This window comes from Monodelphis domestica, chromosome 1 (genome assembly GCF_027887165.1).
Source record: "Monodelphis domestica isolate mMonDom1 chromosome 1, mMonDom1.pri, whole genome shotgun sequence".
Classification (NCBI taxonomy): Eukaryota; Metazoa; Chordata; class Mammalia; order Didelphimorphia; family Didelphidae; genus Monodelphis; species Monodelphis domestica.
Window position 1 is genome coordinate 702,772,094 of NC_077227.1, and position 21,259 is coordinate 702,793,352.

Sequence of the window (21,259 nt, forward strand, 5' to 3'; positions counted from 1 at the left end):
TATGGTCTACCAGAAAGAGCACCAGATTTGGAGTCAGAGGGTATAAGACAGAGCTTCTTCTGGTACAATCCATGTGAGCCAGGGCAAGTTATCTCCCCACTCTGGACCTGAGTACTGTCTGCTGCCAAATGAGGTGGTTGGCCCAGATCAGGAGTTCTTAACCTGGCTCTGCAGGCATCAAAGGGGTCCTGGGATGGATTTTAAGGGGTCTATAAACTTGGATGGGAAAAAGTTGTCTTTATTTTCACTAACTTCTAACTGAAATTTAGCCTTTCCTTCCATTACAATGAACAATAACTAATTATTATAAATAATTAACTATTAATTATTATAAATAATTAATTATTATAAATAAATAAATATTATTATAAAAAGGGGGTCCCATAAGCTCCATCAGACTACCAAAGGGATCCATTGGCCTTTAAAGCAATGTTTAAGGTCCCTTCTAGCTTAAATCCTTTGATCCTATGATGATATCCCTGGGATCCTGGATATTCCAAAGGGAAGGTTCTATTAACTCTGAGAGACAGTGGTTAGTAACAGGAAATGTTTGATTTGCTAACATGCAAGGACTATGTTTTTGATCAGGTTTTTCAGACCCAGGTCAAGCTTCTTGGCCACGCAGTGAGGAGAAGGTGCTCTGAGCCTAGAGTGTCCCTCACAAGTGGAAGGTGTTCCCTCTTCTTCAGCTTAATATTTGACTGAGCATCTTGTCTCTTCAAAGGTTCCTTTACGGATAAGAACAGTGGTACTAAGAATGAGGAACTAAGAGAATCACTTCATAGGACCACACAAAAACCATTAGAAAGTCTCTTCCCTGGCTCTTCAGAATCTATAAAACAGGGGGAAATAACAGCATCAGGCTGAGCTGAGATACCATGAGAAGCACTTTGAAAACCTTAAAGGGTTTTGTAAATCCTAGATATTACTATTATTACCACTATCATTATCATCACCAAGGAGGTCCTGCTGCTGCTTTGCCTCCATCCAAAAGGGCATGATCCCAGGCCCTCTCCTTCCGGACCTCCTGCTTCGGTTAAGATGGCACCACCATCATTGCAGCTGAACTATGTGCCCTGACCTGAAATCTTGCCTGACCATCCTGCATATGAAGTCATTAACTCTAGAAAGGCTCTTTTTTTCCATGGCCATATAAACTGGGAAGGATAGCACATTCACTCATTAGCAACTATTTAAACATTTGTAACCAGGCTCTGGTACCTGCACAATGTGCCTAGGTTGGAGTCCCCCATTTGGAGAAAGAAGCTGGACAATCTGCTTCTGAGAGAGTCATGAGATCGCTAAGGAAAGCTCCTTGGAGAGACTGAAACTCCTGTAGACATTCTGTACTGGTTCTGGTTGGCTAACCATGTAATGAAATGAAAAGGGGGTTCTTTGAATATGGAGGCATTCTTAAAGCCCCTCACCCTGAGCTTAGGCCTTATGACCATTCCCATGACTCTCTGGAGTGTGATTTCTTTGCTCCAACTGTAGAAACTACCCAAAGGGAAGGGCCTATGGACTTTCTCCCCTTTAAGACCAGGGAACACTGTGAAAGGGCTTGATCCTAGACCTCTGTGTTTATTCCTTCCTTTTAGGTGAAGGAGATTAATCTAGCAGCCAGGAGGGTGAACCACAAGAATCTTGGAGTCAGCGTCCAGGCCAAGCATTGTAGTCAGCCCAGCATCTATGAACCAATGATCAAGGGATCAAGGATCCTTGACCTTGGGAAGTGGCATTCTGGACCCAGGTCTACAGAAGCTGAGGTGAGGGTTTATTTGGCAGTCTAGACACATCTAGTTATGAATTTGGTGGAACTAATATTATATATATTGGAACTGAGTTAAAAGTGTCACCCTGAGCTTCTGGAGGAAAACATGCATATATTTGTTGTTGCTATGCCTTCAAAGCAAATGTTCCCCCTCTCTCAGGAAAAGTTCATTGATATTAAGTGGTTAGATGGAACAGGAGCACCAGTCATTGTCCCCCAAACCATAAATTCTGAACTTTAATTGTACTGGTCCAGTCTGGGCTGCCCAAACAAATTGTGTGCTTCTTTGATTATAGGACTTGGATGGTATTGATCCCTGCACCTAATATTTCCTCCCTCCCTATCTTTCAATGTCAAATTCCTCCCCTTGCTTCAAACATCCCCTTGTCAAAGAAGAAGAGCCTCTGGCTGGCAGCATTTCTTCCCCCACAGACATCATATTATCTATTTTGTAACTCTCTAATGCTCCTAATATGTCATTGTGGGGCAAAAGGGGAGGGAGCTGACCCTGAAGAGTAGCATAGCCATACAAAGATGGCGGCCACAGGAAGAAAATAGGTTAAAGGGGAAGAGAACAAATGTGGACACACCTCACTGTACCTAACTCCACAGGCAGGCTAGAGGCTCTAGCACCCTCCAAACCCCCCTCCATCTTCTCATCCTCCACCTCCCCACCCTGCCAAAACCACTCGGGCTTCTAACTTTAATATGGAATTCCAGATAAAGAGCTAACATGGCATTAACAGGAAACTACCCCACAAACCCTGAAACAAAGTTGAAATGCAGGTATACTCTGAATTGGCTGATAGAGAATGAGTAATTCAGGGGCCCAGGAAACTCAACTCTTAAATGTGCTACAGCAAGCAGCCGAGAAAGGAAGCATCACTGGTCAACAGTCCCTTAAGCCTTGGCATACATTCATCCTGGAGGCTGGAGACACAGCAGTCAAAACTAGAGAGTAGGGACTAGGTTTTATCTATCTATCTTCATACCTCCCCAAAGGAGCAGATAAGAAAACAAGAATTTATAAAGCACCTACTCTAGGCTTTGTACAAATATTATCTCATTTGATGCTCACAACAACCCCAGAAGGTGGATGCTAATATTATCTCCAATTTACAATTGAAGAAACTGAGGCAGGATGGAGCTCAAGTGATTTTCCCAGGGTCATACAGCTAGTGGGTGTCTGGGACTGGATTTGAACTCAGATTTTACCCTCTTAAAGACATGTGTGCACTGTGTTGCCTAATATATAGTTGCCTAATATAATTTTGGCAAAGTATTGGCAATGCCCTCTGGATGTACTCTGAAAAACAGAAATCTGGACATGTGTGGTGTGAGGCAGGGAGTCAGCACCCCGCTTTATCAAAAGAAGGACCAGGCAATTCTTTTTAGTGACCTACACCATGAAAAGAGAGAAAAGGATTCAACTTCTGCATAATTTTGAGAAACATTTCTAGTGAGTAAGATAAGGTTCCTTTTAATTAATGACAGTGACCAGCTGTCCTGCCTGCCATCCTGGTCCTCGGTTTCCTGATCTTCAAAATGAGGGGATTGGACTGTCTGGCCTTGAAATTCCTTCTGGATCTATGACCAGGAACCATATAGACAGCCAGACAGCCAGTTCATTCTATATTGGATTATGGGCTGCGATTAACAGTGGTCTCCTCCTTAAGGGAAGAAAATCAAATATGAATTTAATAAGGAATCACAGTCTCATTAAATAATATTTATCATCAGCAATAATAACAGAATGTCCACAATCAATACCTATGAAAGTACAATTAATAGCCACTCTAATGAGGACTACTGTCATCTGGATTGAATTTGAGAGTGAAGAATCACAGTATTCTAAAAATAGTCCACTTCATGCTTCTTCGTAATCTTGTCCTGCTTTTTGTAAAAATCCTGATTATTACTGATGTTAAATTATTCTTAGGTGCCACTGAGAAGGACTCAGCTTCTGGACTCAGCGTCTGAAGAGGTAGCTAGGAACAAGGAGAAAGGCATTTATTACCCCTCTTTGTAAAGCCCCAACAACCCTTCCTTGCCCTGCTCCGGGAGCCTGTCTTCAGGGACAACACCAGGATGGGACTGACTGCCTGATTGAATGGGCTGCTGAGTTTGTATCTGAAGACCCCCCCCCCCAAGGCTCCCCAGCCAGGACATCAAGAAGGTTTGTGGCCGAGGGCTCAGCTTCTGCTCAGAAAATACCTTACCATGGGACCTCCCAAAGCCCTGGCTGTTGTACCAATACAATAAGGGCAGCTGGGTGGCTCAGTAGATAGAGCACCAGGCCTGGAGAAGAGAGGTCTTGTGGTCAAATCTGACCTCAGATACTTCCTAGCTGTGTGGCCCTTGGCAAATCACTTCACCCCAATTGCCTGGCCCTTGCCTTTCTCTCTTAATGTTGTTATTAAGACAGAAAAGAAGGGTTTAAAAAATACAATAAATGCACATAGGATGACATGATATATATATATGTACACATATATGTATATATATATATATATATTACAGATATTTGTGTCTCTTTCCCTACCAAGCTTCCTAAAGGCAGAGTTTGAGTAGTATCTCACTAGTGTTATCTCCCTTCCTCTCCCTTAATTAGACTATCCTGAAAAAAATTTAATTTAATAACTATTTAATATTTTATAATTTAATAACTATTTAAAACCATTGGTTTAAAGGCAGAAGGGATCTTAAAGGGTATCTAGTGTAAATCCCTCATTTGATGGCTAAGAAAACAGAGGTTAAGTGATTTGTCCAAGATCACACAACTAGTAAGTGTCTAAGATAAGATTTGAACCCAGTGCTCATTCCGGCACACCACATTGACTAACTAGGTGACCCTGGACAAGTCACTTAATCTCTGAATGTTTCAGTTTCTTCAATTGTAAAATTGGAATTCGTGATAGCATCTATCTCAAAGGTGGTCACGAAGATAAAAAAAAAATAAATGTAAAGTGCCCAGCAGAGTACCTGGCAAACAGTAGGTGCTTAATAAATGTTTATTCTCTCTTCCCCTCCCCCCCCCACCTTCACTACTCCTTTGTGGATAAAAGACTATTTCAACATCATGGTCAGGCTTGCCAATTTCCTTTTGTTATTCCTTATTATAAGTGGCTTGGTCTCTGAATTTCTTTTTTTTTTTCTTATTGCTATAGCTAGCATTTCTAATACAATATTGAGGGTTAGATCTCTGGAAAGGGAGTAAAAAGAATCTATTTGGGAAATATAAGTGTTACAAAAACAAAAAATAATCACAGTTTCTAAAAAAATGTAATGAGACTTGTTAAATGAATGAATGGGACGATGGTGACGAATAGTCTCGTCTTAATTCACCAGACATTTATTAAGTTCCTACTGTATAGGCATGGGACCATAAAGGCTGACCTTTTCCTTGAGAAGCTTATAAAACATAAACATATCCTTAAATATCAAATACTTGTTGAAGGGAGAAAGTATGAATAACTGGTAGAATAAATAAAGGCTTCTCATACAAGGTGGAACCTACTCTGAGCCTTGAAGGAAGCTCAGGCTTCTCAGAGGCAGAGGAAAGGAAGGAGAGATAAATAATGTCAGGGGAGTTCGGCCATGGCTAGTGGGCCAACCTGGACCACAGAGTTCAGGAAGTATTTGCAAGAGGAAGAATAAAGGAAGTTCTTCGGGGCCAAGAGATCAACAGCTAGTGGTTTCAGCAAGAAATAACTTATCTGGGTCTGTCTACAAGGGTCGGAGATCTCCTTTACCCTACTTACGAAGTCTATAATTAGGGTTTCTTTAGTATAAAGTAAACAGGGGCTTCATCTCTTGTTATAACACAAACATACTCTCACCTTCCCTTTCCAGGCTTCTTGCACAGCTATTCTCAAGTTCTCTGTGATCTCTAGATCAAATGGCTCCATGTGGTTCCTTACCTAGGACCCTCCATATTTCATCTCCCCATCTTTGCACAAGCTGAACCTCACGCTTGGAATGCCCTTCTTTCTTGTGTCCACCTCTAAGAATCCCTGGTTTCCTTCAAAGTTTAGCTCCTGTCACTTCCTAAAAGAGACCTTTCACCTCCAGGCTGTTGGTGCCACCATCCTATTACTATGTGTATATCATATTAATAGAATGTAAGCCCCCTGAGAGCAAGAATTGAGCCTAGCTTGGTGCCTGGAACATTATAAGCACTTAAATGCTTGTTGAGGGACTGATGGATTCATTTAATTACTTTAAACCAAATGGTTTCCCAACAGTGACTGAACAGCCAAAGAGAAGTTGAAGGGTTTCAGGGAGGATGGCAAAGAAAGAGCTGGGAATGGAATAAAAGAGGTACATTAGGAAGATGTCAAAGGAAAGATGGGCATGATTTCCCCGGCTGCCTTGTCTGCCCCTCTCCCCTCCCTTACCCCGTCTACTCACCGAAGGGCTGAGATCAAAGCTGTCATGAGATTATAGAAACAGCTGAAGAAAACCCAAGGGGAAACAAAAGGCACCACACATTCCTCCTCCTCAACTATGGCCCAAGAAGTGATTGGTTGAGGTATAATAGCTTGGATCTTTTGCCACTTAGACAGCTGAATGTCATCACAGCAGACTCGCCAATGCTTATAGTGGTAATACAACTGGTTATCAACGTAGAAATTGCCTGTTATGCAAACAAAAGGAGTCAATTCCCCCAAAAGTAGGGGAGAAGGAACACAGGACGGGGGATGGAGTAGCTTCAAGGACTTCCCAACAAACTGGGGTTGCAAACTCTTGGTTATTTGGGGTTTGCTTGTTTTTGATGATGCTATTATTTTTTAAACACTTACCTTCCATCTTAGAATCAATACTATGTATTGGTTCCAAAACAGAAGAACAGTAAGGAATAGAAAATGTGGGTTAAGTGACTTGCCCAGGGTCACATAGCTTGGAAGTGTCTGAAGTCATATTTGAACCCAGGACTTCTCATCTCTGGGCCTGGCTCTCAATCCACTGAGCTACCTAGATGCCCCCATTACAAACTCTTTGACTACAAATGAGAGGACAGAAGGCAGGCATTGCCCAATTCACCCTCAGACCAAGTGGGTGCTCACATTCCCCTCAGTCATTTGCCCAATCAGGGGGGAAAAAATCAACTTCTCTCATCGTTTACACCAACTCTAAAGAAGACACATTCATGTTGGTTATCCCTCTCCCTTGCTTTATATCTTCCCTATTTCCACCACAGAATCATAAGCTTAGAACTAGAAGGTCACTGAGTCCAATCGTTTCGTTCAGAAGAGGAGGGCGCTCATCCCCAGAGAAATTAATCAACAAGACTAGGGTTTCCTGGGAATCACTAGAGGACAATTTCTGTTGCCTCTCCATGGGCTCGGATGCCAGCCCCAGGCCTTTTCTGTCAACTAAAATAAATGCTGCCCTCTATTTAATGCCTCTTTTGGCTGAGAATGAACATTAGCTGAGAACCCATTCCCTTCCTTTTTCTGTGGAAACCTAGCCAGGAGCCAAATGCCATTGCTCTCTGAGGAAATGGGCAGAGAGGGCATGAACTAAACAATATTTTTGACAGAAGCCTCCAAGATTGAACCCTATCAGTGTGAGTAAAACTCAAGGGCTTCAGTTCTTGGCCACAGATTACATGTATGTGTTTGACCCAGGTCAATTTGCATACTTTATCCATAATGAATCTAAGTACCATCAGTCTCTCTTTTAATACACTGGAACTCATTCCTTCCCCCCACCCTTTCCAGGTTGAAAACGCATCCACTACCAAAAGGTCTCCACAAAATTCAGGGGGAAATGGAGCAGTTAGATGGTGCAGTGGATAGAGTGCCAGGCCTGGAGTCAGGAAGATCTAGGTTCAAATCTGACCTCAGCCACTTTCTGTGTGATCCTGGGAAAGTCATTTAACTCCATCTGCCTAGTCCTTACCACTCTAGAACTGTCACTAAGACAAAGGTAAGGATTTAACAACAGCAACAAAAAATAAAGGGGATATAAAAGTCATTGACACTTGCTATTGCTTTCAAGGAACTAAGAGTTTATTTATTTCAGTTCAATGGAATAAAATCTGGTCCCCAAATAGGCTTTTCTTATTTGTCCTGTTCTTTTCTTATATACTTCTTTTGGAAGTCTTAATTTTTTTCATGAATCTTGAACATACCCTTAGAAGCCTTTTGGCAGTGGGTATATATTATTTTAAACCCCTAACTTCTGTTTTAGACAGAAGAGTGGCAAGAACTAGGTAACTGGGGTTAAGTGACTTGCCCAGGGTCACACAGCTAGGAAGTGTCTGAGGCCAGATTTGAACCCAGTTCCTCCCAACTCCAGGTCTGATACGCTATCCACTGTTATCTAGCTGCCCCTTTTCATCTCCTTTAACACCAAATTCATAATGTCAGACTTTTATAACAAATAGTAAGTTGGATGGATGAATTGATGGATGGATGGATGGATGGATGGATGGATGGATGGATGGATGGATGGGTGGATGGATGAGGGAAAGGATTCCATGCTAAAGAAATAAAACCCCAAAATCCCTCTCACTCAATTACGTTTAGCAAGCATTTATCTTACAAATGCTATGTGTAAGGCACAGTACTAGGGACTGGAGATAGAAACATAGAGATGAAGAACTGTCCCTGATCTTTGACCAAGAGAGATATAACATGTAAGGAGATAAGTAAACATGAGATAATTTGAGAAACCATCAGGAACTGACTCGATGAGTTATTAGAAATATGGAAAGCTGGTTTCCTTGTCAGGGGTTGAGGGAGAAGGAAGAAAAGAACATTCTAGTTACCTTTGGTCCACATGGGACTTGCTGAGTTCTTTTTTATCTAAAAGAGGAAAAAGAATGAGAATAATCATTTGTATACCATCTATAGTGTGCTAGGCACTGTGTTGATACTATACAAACACCATCTCATTTGATTCTCCCAAATCCTTTGAGATAAGTGCTATTATTATTCCCATTTTATAGTTGAGGAAATGGAGGCAAACAGAAGTTAAGTGATTTGCCCAGGTAGTAAATATCTGAGACTGGATCAGAACTCAGGTCTTCCTGACTCTATACCCAAGGCTCTGTACAGCCATTGCATCTCCTTGCTGCCAGAGACTTGGATTAATTAATTAAAATAATTAATCTGAAAGGAAGGGATGATCTCTTCAAGTTGGGAATTTAGAATCTCAGGAAATGTGGAGATGTACTAGGAGAGCACAAAATAGCTACTTCTGCAAGAAGGAGCCTTCTGGTTTTGACTTGAGTAAAATGAGGCCTATTGTTCCTAATTATATGTAAAAATTAACAGATTTCTAATTACACACATAGCAGGGACCTGGAGCAGGTCTGAAAACTTCAGGACAGATTTGACAAAGAGAAGCACTGTGACTCAACTAGACTTTCAGGGAGAAATGACTCCCTCTGGAAGGCTAATATAGCTTCTGGACTCTTTCTCTTATATGCCCAATATCTCTTAAAGCTGGAAGAAGGGGGCAGCTGGGTAGCTCAGTAGATTGAGAGTCAGGCCTAGAGACGAGAGGTCCTGGGTTCAAGTTTGACCTCAGACACTTCCCAGCTGTGTGACCCTGGGCAAGTCACTTGACCCCCATTGCCTAGCCCTTACCATTCTTCTGCCTTGGAGCCAATACACAATATTGACTCTAAGATGGAAGGTAAGGGTGTAAAAAAAAAAAGCTGGAAGAGAAGAAAAAATAGAAGTATAATAAAACCAAACAGAACTGTTCTTAGAACATGGCAAACTAAGACGGTGACCCTGGGCTCCATACTCTTGGATGGAATAAGGAGTAATATGGGGTGGAAATCCCATACTGCAGCATCAACCAAGTTCCTGAAGCTGCACAGTGATTCACAGGATTCTAGATGGAGCAGAGCAAATCTAGCCCCTTCAATTCATAGATAAGGAAACTGAGGCACAAAACACAGGTACCCGAGGTCCCACAGACCATCATCAAAATGCCTGATGCTCCTTGACTCCAAGTCCAAAACTCTATTATACCATTCTGCCTTCAGGAAGGAGCCAGGTAAGAAAATGTGGAAGATTCTTTAAAAAAGAAACAAAAAAGATCTAGACATCTCCAAATAATCAGCACATAACCCACCCCACTTTCACCAAGTCAATGAAATAGGATCCCAAAAGAGGAGACCTTAGAGCACAGACATTGAACAATGACTATAAAATGCAGAAGCTCAAGGGGGCTTTAGAAGTCTCTAGACTTTATAGTTCATGCACTCTTATCAGTAACTATATTCTGAATGTACCCATTCCAATATATGGGTTTTTTCCATTTTTTATTTATAAAGGACATACAAGGTGACTCCCTCCAACCAATGGAAGGGTTGTCTTCCAGTGATCTGGTGGGGCAGAGGGCAAGTATACTGGGAAGGTGAAATTTTCCCAAAGGCATCTTCAGCTGTTCTGTAACTGGAACTACTTAGCCCGGGCAGAAGAGAGGAGCAACTAGAAGGAGAAAACAGGGGAGTGTTTGGGGTATAATGGGTGAGGAATGGCAGGTATGGCTCTGTGGCTGAGATAAACCCCAGGATTGGCTATTGTGGGGAGGGTGGAATGGGATTTGTTGACCCTTAGGGTCAGATCAAGGCTTCCACCTTGAAGACCTATAACTTAGAATACAGAATAAAGCACCAGACCCCTAAATGTTAGAGCTCAAAGACTCCAACCTTCTCTCTTTCCTCTCTTCTTCAGTTTTCTTTCCTTCTTTAAGGCTGTTCTTGATCTTCATTCTAAAGACATGTATAACCCTATGAAAACATGACTTAAGAAGGAAGGGGGAGACACAGTGAAGTTTCCCTCAAGTTTTCCAGTGAAGTAGGCCAGCCATGAAAAACCATTTCATGGCGGCTCTGTCTCCTCCAGTTTCGACTTCCTAACCTTCTGGCCAATCTACTTGGGAATTAAATCCAATTCATGCTTTATCCTCCCACTGCCTATTCAACTCTCAAATTCTGCAGCTACTTTTTCTCGTAAGATCATCGTGGAACCCATTACTACCCATTCCCCAAGCTCAACATTTCTGACCTCCCTCTCCCTCATGGTATAATAAAGTTTCTTACCTTCCCCAGAAGCCTGATTGATTGAGGCACCCAATAAGGGAATGGAGCAAACTCTCTTGGGACAGGAAGGTGGCCCCCAAAACTGTGACAAGGACAGGTACAGGTCTTGAGATTTTCTGGGACAGAGAATCTGACTTTTCTGTGGACCTATATGAGTTAAAAAGAGACCATCTGAAGGAACTTTTTATGATTCCAAAGAGAAAGACCCTAAGAACTCAGAACTCAAGAATGTCTAGTCCAACTCCTTCATTCTTTGGGGTGGGGGGGGAAGTAAGGAACAATTTGGGGACACGTGTTGACAACCTCTTATCATGGATTTCTTCTTCATAGGTTTGAGTAGAGTTTTCGTTGAATTCATCCTTTGTCCCTATCAAATTCCACCTTGTGATATCCTTCCATGTGGACACACTTCATTACTCCCTTCAGACTATAAACTAGCTCCTTGAGGGAAGGGTCTCTAATGATGTTTTTCATCTTCATATCCTCAACACCTAGTGCATACAGTGCCTTGCATATAATTTTGGTCTGGTCCAGATCTGCCATTTCATTCACAAAAGGAACTGCTGTAAATGAAAGTCCCTCTCCAAGTCCAAACCAACAACTATTCTACAACAGATAAGCCTTAGAAATTGCCTTGGGACACTGATAGATTTGGTGACTTGCCTAGTCATCTTTATTGGCTTCCAGAGGCAAAACTTGAACTGAATACTTGCTACATTCCTGACTGTCTCTAACTCCTATAAGCTGATGACTTCCTTACCCTGAATGTATATGGTAGGCACTTTATTAAAGGTTTGTTAATATCAAAGTCCTTGATAAAGTCACAGTATGTGAAAAACTCTAAGTGACACTCAGGACTTTCTGCACATTTTCCTCCCAGTCCTGGAGATTCCAAACAACTTCAGGCTAGAAGCAAACTTTTATCCCAGAAAATCTCAGACTTCTAGGTTACCTGACCAAAAAGAAAAAGGATTGGGTGTTTTCCCCTACCCTCTCAAACCTCTCCAAATAGGAAGTACATGCAAGAGATAAAGAAATTTCAACCATCCCAATTGTCTAGAATACAAAGAACCCTGATAAACTACCTAAATAAATTAACAGCAAAGAAAATTAATCTCTATGACCCCTAATGGCTCACTCAGCACCTAGACCTCCACCTTTCTCTTCTAGCATGACTACACAAGCCAGACCTCATACTTACCACATCTCAAACACACATATACAAAGAGAGAGAAAACCCAATGGAAGAAACATGTTCAATCTGGGATAGCAACATTGCACTGGTCTGTGCTACAAGCAACGAGGAAAAGGCATTTAAATAATACAAGACTATTCTGCCCTCACCAGAAACAGTAGGAGAGGATGGAATAATGTGTTCTGAAGAGCAAAGAAGCTCAATTTGCAAGCCAAGGTGACATATTCTGCAAACCTGAACCTAACTATTAGGGAAAAGATGGATATTCAATAAAAATCTCTAGTCTCTAACTCTGACTACAACCCCCCCATCACCACCACTGCTACTATGTTCCTGCTTAGAATAACTCATCATTGTTAGGATCATATTTCTGGAGTGGGAAGGGATCTTTGAAGCCATATGATATTACTCTCTCACTTTACAAGTGAGGAATCTCAGGCCTAGGGAAGTAAGTGTCTTGTCTAAGGAGACATGGGTTATAAATTCAGAAGTTTTTAGCCTAGTTCTTCTATCCCCAAATTCTATGTTCTTTTTTAGTGGCCTCACTTCCCCAATCACCTCACCCATATTTCTTCTACTCCTGGTCACCTACCGGCTTTTGGGATCTCAGAGACCGAGGAACCCAGTAGGGGAAGTTTGCTTCATTCCTAGGCACAGGTAAAAAGCCACCAAAGTCATGCGGTCGAAAATAACAATGACAACACTCCGGAACTAGGTGGGAAAGACTGCCATAGCATGAGGGATCCTGATGAAGGGAAGAAAAGACAGAGACATAAATGTGAGGCAGATGTGGGACTTGATTCCTAGTAGTGGCTAGAATGGTGGACCAATCTGGGTCAAAAGGTTGAACTCAACCAATAGGAGAGATGGATGGGACCCCTTGTGATAGGTGATGTTCTGAGTTACATTGGGACCCATACAAAATCCATGATAAGAGGTTGTCAACACATTAGTTCTAGCTGATACTTCAGCTAACTGCATCTCCAAGATTCTCTGCCTGAATGCTCCTCTCCAACTAGACTGGATTACTCTGCTCCTATCCAAGGCTTTTTCATGAACTCCCTCCTAACCTCTTAGAATCCCTGGTTGCCCTCAAGCCTCTACTCTACCACTGCCTTCTGCAAGGGGTCTTTTCCATCCGCCCTCTCTCTACCTCATTCCCAACATTATACTTTGTCAGCAGTCTTGAAATACAAGACTTCAAGAACCCATAAAAACCTTTGGAATGTTAAATATTGGTAGAAAAATCATTGTTTTGTGCAAGAAGAAAATATGTCTGGCAGATAAATTTCATATTAACAATAGCACAAATGATGGATATCACTTTATAACTAAGTTCTTTCAAGGTGTTCATGTTCATGGTTTTGTTTTCTAAACCTTTACCTTAGCTCGTAGGGTCTATACTAAGTATAAGTTCCAAGGCAGAAAAGTGGAAAGGGCTAGGCAACTGAAGCTAAGTGACTTGCCCAGAGTCACAAAGCTATGAAATGTCTGAGGCCAGATTAGAACCCATGTCCTCCCATCTCTAGGCCTGGCTCTCTATCCCATGATCCACCTAGCTTTCCCCCACCCCAGTTTCTTGCTAACAGATTTGCAGCCAGCTGAAACGATGGCAGAGTAGATAATTTGCTTGTTGTTTAAGAAACTTCTCTGGAAGGACAGCTTCCCTGGATCATGATTTCCAGGTTATCCATTGGTTAATCTTTTTAATTATAATCACTCCTTAACATGAGCACCAAAGCTGCCATCAAATTAGTGCTGGGTTTTCTTAATGGCCTCTCAACATCTTAAAAGTGTTTCTCTGTTTTAAAAAATTACAAGATAAGGTCATTACTCTGAGTCAGCTGCAGTTTAAATTTTATCATTATATGAAATCATATTTGCCTTCCTTTCATGATGACCTCATATCTGTTTTATATACACATACATACACAAATGTATATACGGATATATACATGCACACATATATACATATATGGCATGTGCATGTGTATTATACATGTGTGTGCACATATAAGTGATTTGACCAAGGTTGCAAAGGTTACAAGCTCAGAAAATTTTATCCTGGATCTTGTGCCTCCAAACTGTGTGCTTTTCCAGTAGCCTCACTTCTCACTTCTCTTGTCATATATGTGCACACAGGGTTCTTTCAGAAGATCCTGGGTCTATATATGTGTATATGTGTGTGCACACGTGTGTGTGTGCATGTGCATCTTGTCCTCAAAGTTAGACCATAAGCTCCCAGGGCACCGGCACGGTTTCACTTTTGCCTTTGTATCCCCAACACTCCCTTGCGCAGAGTAGTTGAAAGAATGTAGTGTTGGCTCCAAAGACTTACACTTGCTGCTTATCAGGCACTTCATTAAACATTTTTAAGCACCTACTGTGTGCAAGGAAGGTATTATGCCAGATACTGGGAAAAGAAATAGAAAAATTCTTAATAAGGCTTATGGTCCTAAAGAAGCTTAAATTTTAATGTGGAAACACAATGTGCACAAAAGTAATACAAAGTAACAGAACAAACTTATCACAAAATAATAATAAGAACTAATAAAGGAGGGGCATCAGGAAAGACCTTGTGTAGAAAGACAAACCCGAGCTATGTTTTGAAGGAAGCTAAGAATTCAAGGAGGAGCAGCCAAGGGAGGACAGGTATTTCAGATATGGGGGCACCATTGGTGCAAATGGAGATGGAAGGTACAATATACTGAATAATTAACAGGTTATTTAGACTGGAATGGAGAGTATGTAAATAGAAATAATGACATAAAACTAGAAAGGTATAAGGGAGTCAAATGGATAAAGGTCTTAAATGCCAAGCTGAGGAATTTGCATTTGTTGCTAAAGACAATAAAAAGCTAGGGAGCCATTGAATATTTGTGGGGGAGGGCAGATGGGAGAAATAATATAATCAACTCTATGTTTTAGGAAGATTAATTTGGCAGCTATGTAGAGGAGAATCAATTAAGAGGCTTAATTGCAGGGTAGCTTAGTGGCTTAGTGGATAAAGTGTCAGATCTAGAGTGGGGAGGACCTGGGTTCAAATATGGCCCCAGACACTTCCTAGCTGTGTGAACCTGGGCAAGTCACTTAACACCAGTTGCCTAGCCCTTATTACTCTTTGGCCTTGGAAGTGATACTTAGTATTGATTCTAAAACAAGAGGAAAGGGGAAAGGAGGAAAGGAGGAAAGGGGGAGACAGAGACAGAAACAGAGACAGACAGACAGAGAGACAGAGATGGAGAGAGGATGGAGAGAGAGAGAAAAGATGGGGGAGGAGGGATAGAGAGAAAAAGAGAGGATGGAGAGAGAGAAAAGATAGGGGGAAGAGAGAGGGAGTGAGAGGGAGGGAAGGGAGAGAGAGAGAGAGAGAGAGAGAGAGAGAGAGAGAGAGAGAGAGAGAGAGAGAGAGAGAGGGGGGGGGGGGGAGGAGGGAAAGAGAGAAAGAGAAGAAAAGATGGTAAGGGTCTGAATTAAGGGGATGGAGTTAGTGATGCTGTTGGGTTATGACTAACAAGACAGCACTTGATCGGATAAGAGAGGTGAGCAAGAGGAAAGAGTCAGGATGTCTCTATATCTGTGACCATTGATGGCTGGAAGGACTTTGCTGACTTTACTAGAAATTGATGTTTGGAGTGGGTATGTATGGGCTTTACCGGGAATATAATGTGTGCTGCTTTGGATGTATTGAATTGGAGGTGCCAATATGACGTCCAAATTGCTCTCATCCCCAGAGACCTCTCCTCTTTGGAGCCAGTATGACATGTGAAGAACAATTCCTAGCTCTGGGGTCAGAGGAGGGCTGAATTCAAACTCCACCTCTGACACTTACTAGGCATGCAACTTTAGACAAATCACTTAGACTCTCTGTGTCTCAGTTTTCTCATTGTAAAATGAAAGGCTTGAGCTGGATAGCTTCTAAGCTCTTCTTTCAGCTCCAGTGAAATCTATGATCCTATGGAATTCCCATAGAACAGCCTGAGACATTCATTTGGTGAATGAATTGGAGTTATATTGCTGCCCTGTTATCATTTATCTCTTGTGTTATCATCTAACTTAGCACCCATTTGTGTGTATCTCCCTAATTTGGCTTTGAACTTCCTCAAATGTTTGCTGATTGACTAACTGAAGGCTGGGATACCTCTTCTTCCATTTCTGTCTCCCTTCAATGTATAGCAGTGCTTCTCACAAAACATAGTTGAATAAATATTTGGGAACCCATTTATTCTTCTTCCTTCCTCTCAACTGAGGATTTTGTCCCTTTCCTGCCCTCCAAAACCCCAAATCCCAAAGAAGTAGTAGTAGTACCCTAAACAATTATCAGTTATTGAACCTCATGAGTGAATCAGCCTTCCATCCTCCCTCAGAATTGGTTTTGTTATAAGGAGCTCTTTATGGAGTAAGGATTCTCATTCAGGTTTGGGTTAGCTTATACGGTCTTTGAGCTTCCTTCCAATTCAGAGAATCTGTGATTCTGGATTCAAACTGATGGGGAAGAATGAGAATAGCTAAAGGGGCAGGGTGGACTGAGTTGGTGACAAGACAGAAGGAATACAGAGATGGTTTGGATGTTTTTCCTCAAAGTCCCCAAATTCCCTGATGGAAGACATTAATCAGGAATGAGACAAGTTAACCCCTTTTCATTTTTCTCCCTCACCTTAAAGTCTACGAATGTCACATCTGCCTTCAAATCTTGAAGGTGCTTATTCCTAGATAAGAAGAAAAGGAAATCCTTAGAACACGTACGGTTTCCTACAAAACAGAGGATGTTGAATGGAGGAAGCTAAGACAAGAGACTTATCCAGCCTCCTCTCACAAGCCATAATGTGCCATCCAACTAGTCAACAGCAGGACCTCCTTCTTAGTCCAGAAGGTGAAGGTCAGAGGTTGGTGTGGTGCCCACGGGCGGACATGTACATATGTGGGTGCCAGGGTGTGTCTGTGTGTCTGTGTGTGTGTGTGTGTATGATACATCTAGATGTGAGTATACCATATGAGCATGACCACGTAGGGCAGAGATTCTTAACCTTTGTTGTTTCGTTGACACCCTTTGGCAGGCTGGTGAAAATTATAAAATCCTTCTCACAATAATGTTTTTAAATGTACAAAATATATAGAATTGGGGAGCAGTCGGGTGGCTCAGTAGATTGAGAACCAGGCCCAGAGATGAGAGGTCTTGGGTTCAAATTTGACCTCACACACTTCCTAGTTGTGTGACCCTGGGCAAGTCACTTGACCCCCATTGCCTAGCCCTTACCACTCTTCTGCATTAGAACCAATACAGAGTATTGATTCTAAGATGGAAAGTGATGGGTTTTTTAAAATAAATAAATAAAATAAAATATATAAGATTGTAAAAGAAACCAATTATTAGATTGGCTTTTTTTTCTATTATAGATTAGACATTACAATCCCATTTGGTTTTATAAATCAATTTCAAACCAATTGAAAAATAGTCATGTATATGTGTCTGTGTTTATGAATATATACCTATATAAATGTATGCACATATGTATAATTTTTTTCTTTCAAAAATCATAGGCTGCAAGTTAAGAACTCCTGACTTAGAGGGAAGTTATTTAATGGTGCAGAGAGAACTGGGCATTAAGTTTATGTTTGGCGGACCTGGATTCCAAGTGGGCCAGCTCTCCTACTTGATTAGTACCTGTGTGTACACATTACTATACCTCTGGGTAAACAGCAAACTGCACTTCAGTTTCCTCATTTGTAAAATGTGAATGTTCAAGTACTTGATTTTTTTTTCCTAAGGTCCCTTCTAGCTTTAAATTCTAGGATTTTATATCCTAAACTTCCACAACTCTTTGTCCCATCCAAGCTCCACCCCCAAATACACACACGTGTGCACACACACACACATATGTCCCTCCCTTCTGTGGACAAAGGAAAATACACCTACCGAAGAATGGACTTGTTTACCTCCGGATTCCAATTCAGCTCTCTGTGCTCTGGAAAAGGAAAAGGAAGGGAAAATGTGGTCTCATTCTCACCTCCACTACCATAGGAGATGAGGATAAGGAGTTTTGGCACAAGCATTTCATATGGAATGAAACCAGGACTTTTAAGAAAGAACCTCAGGGACAAACACGCTGTGGTATAATCGAACGTAATGGACTTCTCCATTAGTGGCGGTGTAATGTCCCTGCACAATCTGCAGGGATCAAGGAGAAAAAACACTATCCATAAGCAGAGGACAAACTGAGGGAGTAGAAACACCAAGGAAAAGCAACTGCCTGACTACAATGGCTGAGGGGACATGACAGAGGAGAGACTCTAAACGAACACTCTAATGCAAATACTAACAACATGGCAATGGGTTCGAATCAAGAACACATGTGATACCCAGTGGAATCACGCGTCGGCCACGGGGGGTGGGAGGGAGGAAAAGAAAATGATCTTTGTCTTTAATGAAAAATGCATGGAAATGATCAAATAAAATACTATAAAATTAAAAAAAAAAAGAACCTCAGGGATTTCAAAATGAATCATTACTGTCAAGCAGTCAAAAACAAATACACCCCATGAAGTCAATGACATGCTATTTTTATATTAGTACTCAGTGCTCTGAATCTTTATCTCTTTCTCTTTAGGACAAAGGGTCTTAACCTGAGGTCCATGCACTTAGTTGGGGTTGTTTTTTTAATATCTGGATAATTGTATTGAATTTCCTTGGTAATCCTCTGGATTTTTTATGCATTAAACACATGCTTCTGAGAAGGGGTTCACAGGCTTCTCTAGACCACCATCAGGGTCAAGGACACAAACAAGGTTAAGAATTCTTGCTTTAGAATGATAAATCTGATGCTAGGAGGCACCTAAGAATTCATCTAGTCCAATTCTCTCTTTTTACAAATCAGAAAATGGAGATATAAATTCACAGAGGTGGTAAGCAAAGTCAGGATTTAAATCTAGTTCCTCTATCCAAATCTAACAGGCTTTCCATGCACCACAGTCTTTCTGCCTCTGTTTCTCATTTTCTTTTTTCCTCTTTTCTCTAAAAATGTTTGGTTACTGGATAAATCTAGGAAATAAAGATACTTCCAAATATTCTAAATAATCTCAAGATGTGCCCATTGGGGGAATATCTAGGCAGCTCAGTGGATTGAGAGTCAGACCCAGAGATAGAAGTCCTGAGTTTAAATCAAACTTCAGATACTTCCTATCTGTGTGATTCTGGGCAAGTCACTTAACCCCCATTGCATAGCCCTTGCCAGTCTTCTGCCTTGGAACCAATACACAGTATTAATTCTAAGATGGAAGGTAAGGGTTTAAAAAAATGGATATGCCCATTGGTTCAGCCAAATACCCAAAAACATAATTTTAGGCAAATTTAAATATTTTCCAAAGTTTAAAGTCTCATTTTTCCATCATTTTATAAGAGTTAGAAATTTGGGGTCTTGACTAAATATGAGAATTCTAAAGTAATATTGTGGTCACCAATTTTAAAAATTAACTCTTAAGTCACAAGTCTGTTAGCTGCTCTTAACAATTTAGTTTAATAGAGATACAGTAAAAGAGAGAAGTGTAGTAAAGGAAATAGAAAGTATTGCCAAGCTGGATATCCTATAATTTCTGTCTAGCTCACCACCTGTCAAGGGCTCTCAAGTCCCAATCTCCACGTGGAGTCATGGTAGTCTCTTAAGCCAGGAGTCTTGGTGGTGTCTTCAACAAGGGTTCCACCAACAAAGGCTCCTCCAGGAAAGGAAGGCCTTTGAGGAACCAATCTCTCCAGAAGCCAGGAAAGGAAGGCCAGATACTCACCCAGCAAGCCAAGACAGGATCCAGGGAAAGAGTCTCCTCCTTCAGTCCAGCTCCCCAATGCAGAGTCTCCAAAGGAGAAGAAGTTCAAAGGAGAAGTCCCTTGGACAGGAAGTTTAGGACTTTTTATAGTCCTTTTTCCATGTCACTTCTTGTCCCTTCCCCATTTTACAAAAATCAATCACAGTCTTTCAATTTGCCTAGCACTGCCCAGGAGTGGGACAGTGGCCTCTGGAGTTGTCATCCACTTTAGCAAGTGACTTCCAAACTCTCTTACTTAGTGTCAAGTTGGGTACTTTAAGTTCTTGATTTGATTAGCTAAAATAGGCAAGGGGAGAGTTAAATCCTATCTTCACAATTTGAAAAAAAATTAGAATTTTCACATGCATACACACACATACAAGTACTACATCCACAACACTTTTGACCTTCTCTCTACTTTCTTTTTAATATGCCATACCAAAACTCAGATTTCCATTTCTTATAATACACAATTCTTGGAGAAAGTTTCTTTTTTTAATTTATTACCTTATTATATTGAGGTTAGCCAGTATGGATAGAGTGATACAGTGGATAGAGTGTGCTAAGCTAGGTCAAGAAAACCTAAGTTCAAATCACTTAATCTCTATTGCCTAGTCCTTGCCACTGTCTGCCTTGGAACCAATACACAATATTGATTCCTAGACAGAAGTTAAGGGGGGGAGGGGGGAGGAGAGAGAGAGAGAGAGAGAGAGAGAGAGAGAGAGAGAGAGAGAGAGAGAGAGAGAGAGAGAGAGAGGGAGAGAGAGAGAGAGAGAGAGAGAGAGAGAGAGAGAGAGAGAGAGAGAGAGAGGAGAGAGAGAGAGAAGAGAGGAGAGAGACGAGAGAGAGAGAAGAGAGAGAGAGAGAGAGAGAGAGAGAGAGAGAGAGAGAGAGTTGGACAAACTCTGGGCAAGCCCCTCTCCAAACAAAATCTTTGATTAGATCATGTCCATTTTGCTGGTCTGGAGCAACATACCCTTCCGTCTTGGATGCATTGAAATCATGTCTTCCCTTCTTCACCCTGGGAGTTGCTGTTCTTAATCAAGCAAATCAAGTTTAGACATTTCTTCCTACGGCCATCTCTTGCTGGATTTGTGTAAGATTAGTCTACTCCTTAGTCTCCTGATTTCCTTGTCCTCCTGAAAATCTGTTAGGTAACATGTCATCATCAATCACCATTCTCACCCATCACCATTATTTTTATTATCAAGTACCATTATTAGAAGTGCACCAACACTTTAAAAGAAGGAATAGATGTACCAAATGTCCTTTTCCCCGGGCGCCATTCATGATCATCTCTCCTAGCTCTGTCTCTTGCAATCATATGTTATCAGGTATAAAAGGTTGTAAGATCCCACCTGATCTGAGTCCCCCATGGTCCTTTACATCATATAAGGAAAACACACTCCCTACACTCTAAGAATTTATA

The 21,259-nt window shown here is 41.3% G+C and overlaps 1 protein-coding gene across 4 annotated transcripts in view; it reads right to left on the bottom strand.

The window, feature by feature from the left end:
• Positions 1 to 21,253, bottom strand: part of C1H16orf95 (chromosome 1 C16orf95 homolog) — a 33,485-nt gene extending 12,232 nt beyond the window's left edge. For 3 of the 4 annotated variants that reach the window (XM_016427865.2, XM_007477264.3, XM_016427866.2), the window contains exons 1-8: positions 21,091 to 21,253; positions 20,807 to 20,977; positions 17,951 to 17,999; positions 16,691 to 16,742; positions 12,626 to 12,778; positions 10,839 to 10,985; positions 8,547 to 8,583; positions 6,182 to 6,407 (exon numbers count right to left, since the gene is read on the bottom strand). In XM_016427865.2, the coding sequence (XP_016283351.2) occupies positions 6,182 to 6,407; positions 8,547 to 8,583; positions 10,839 to 10,985; positions 12,626 to 12,778; positions 16,691 to 16,742; positions 17,951 to 17,999; positions 20,807 to 20,834 (692 nt within the window). In that variant the 5' untranslated portion in view covers positions 20,835 to 20,977; positions 21,091 to 21,253. Of the gene's footprint in view, positions 1 to 6,181; positions 6,408 to 8,546; positions 8,584 to 10,838; positions 10,986 to 12,625; positions 12,779 to 16,690; positions 16,743 to 17,950; positions 18,000 to 20,806; positions 20,978 to 21,065 lie in introns of all 4 variants that reach the window. The other variant, XM_016427864.2, reaches the window with a different exon arrangement.
• Positions 21,254 to 21,259: the final 6 nt, after the last annotated feature.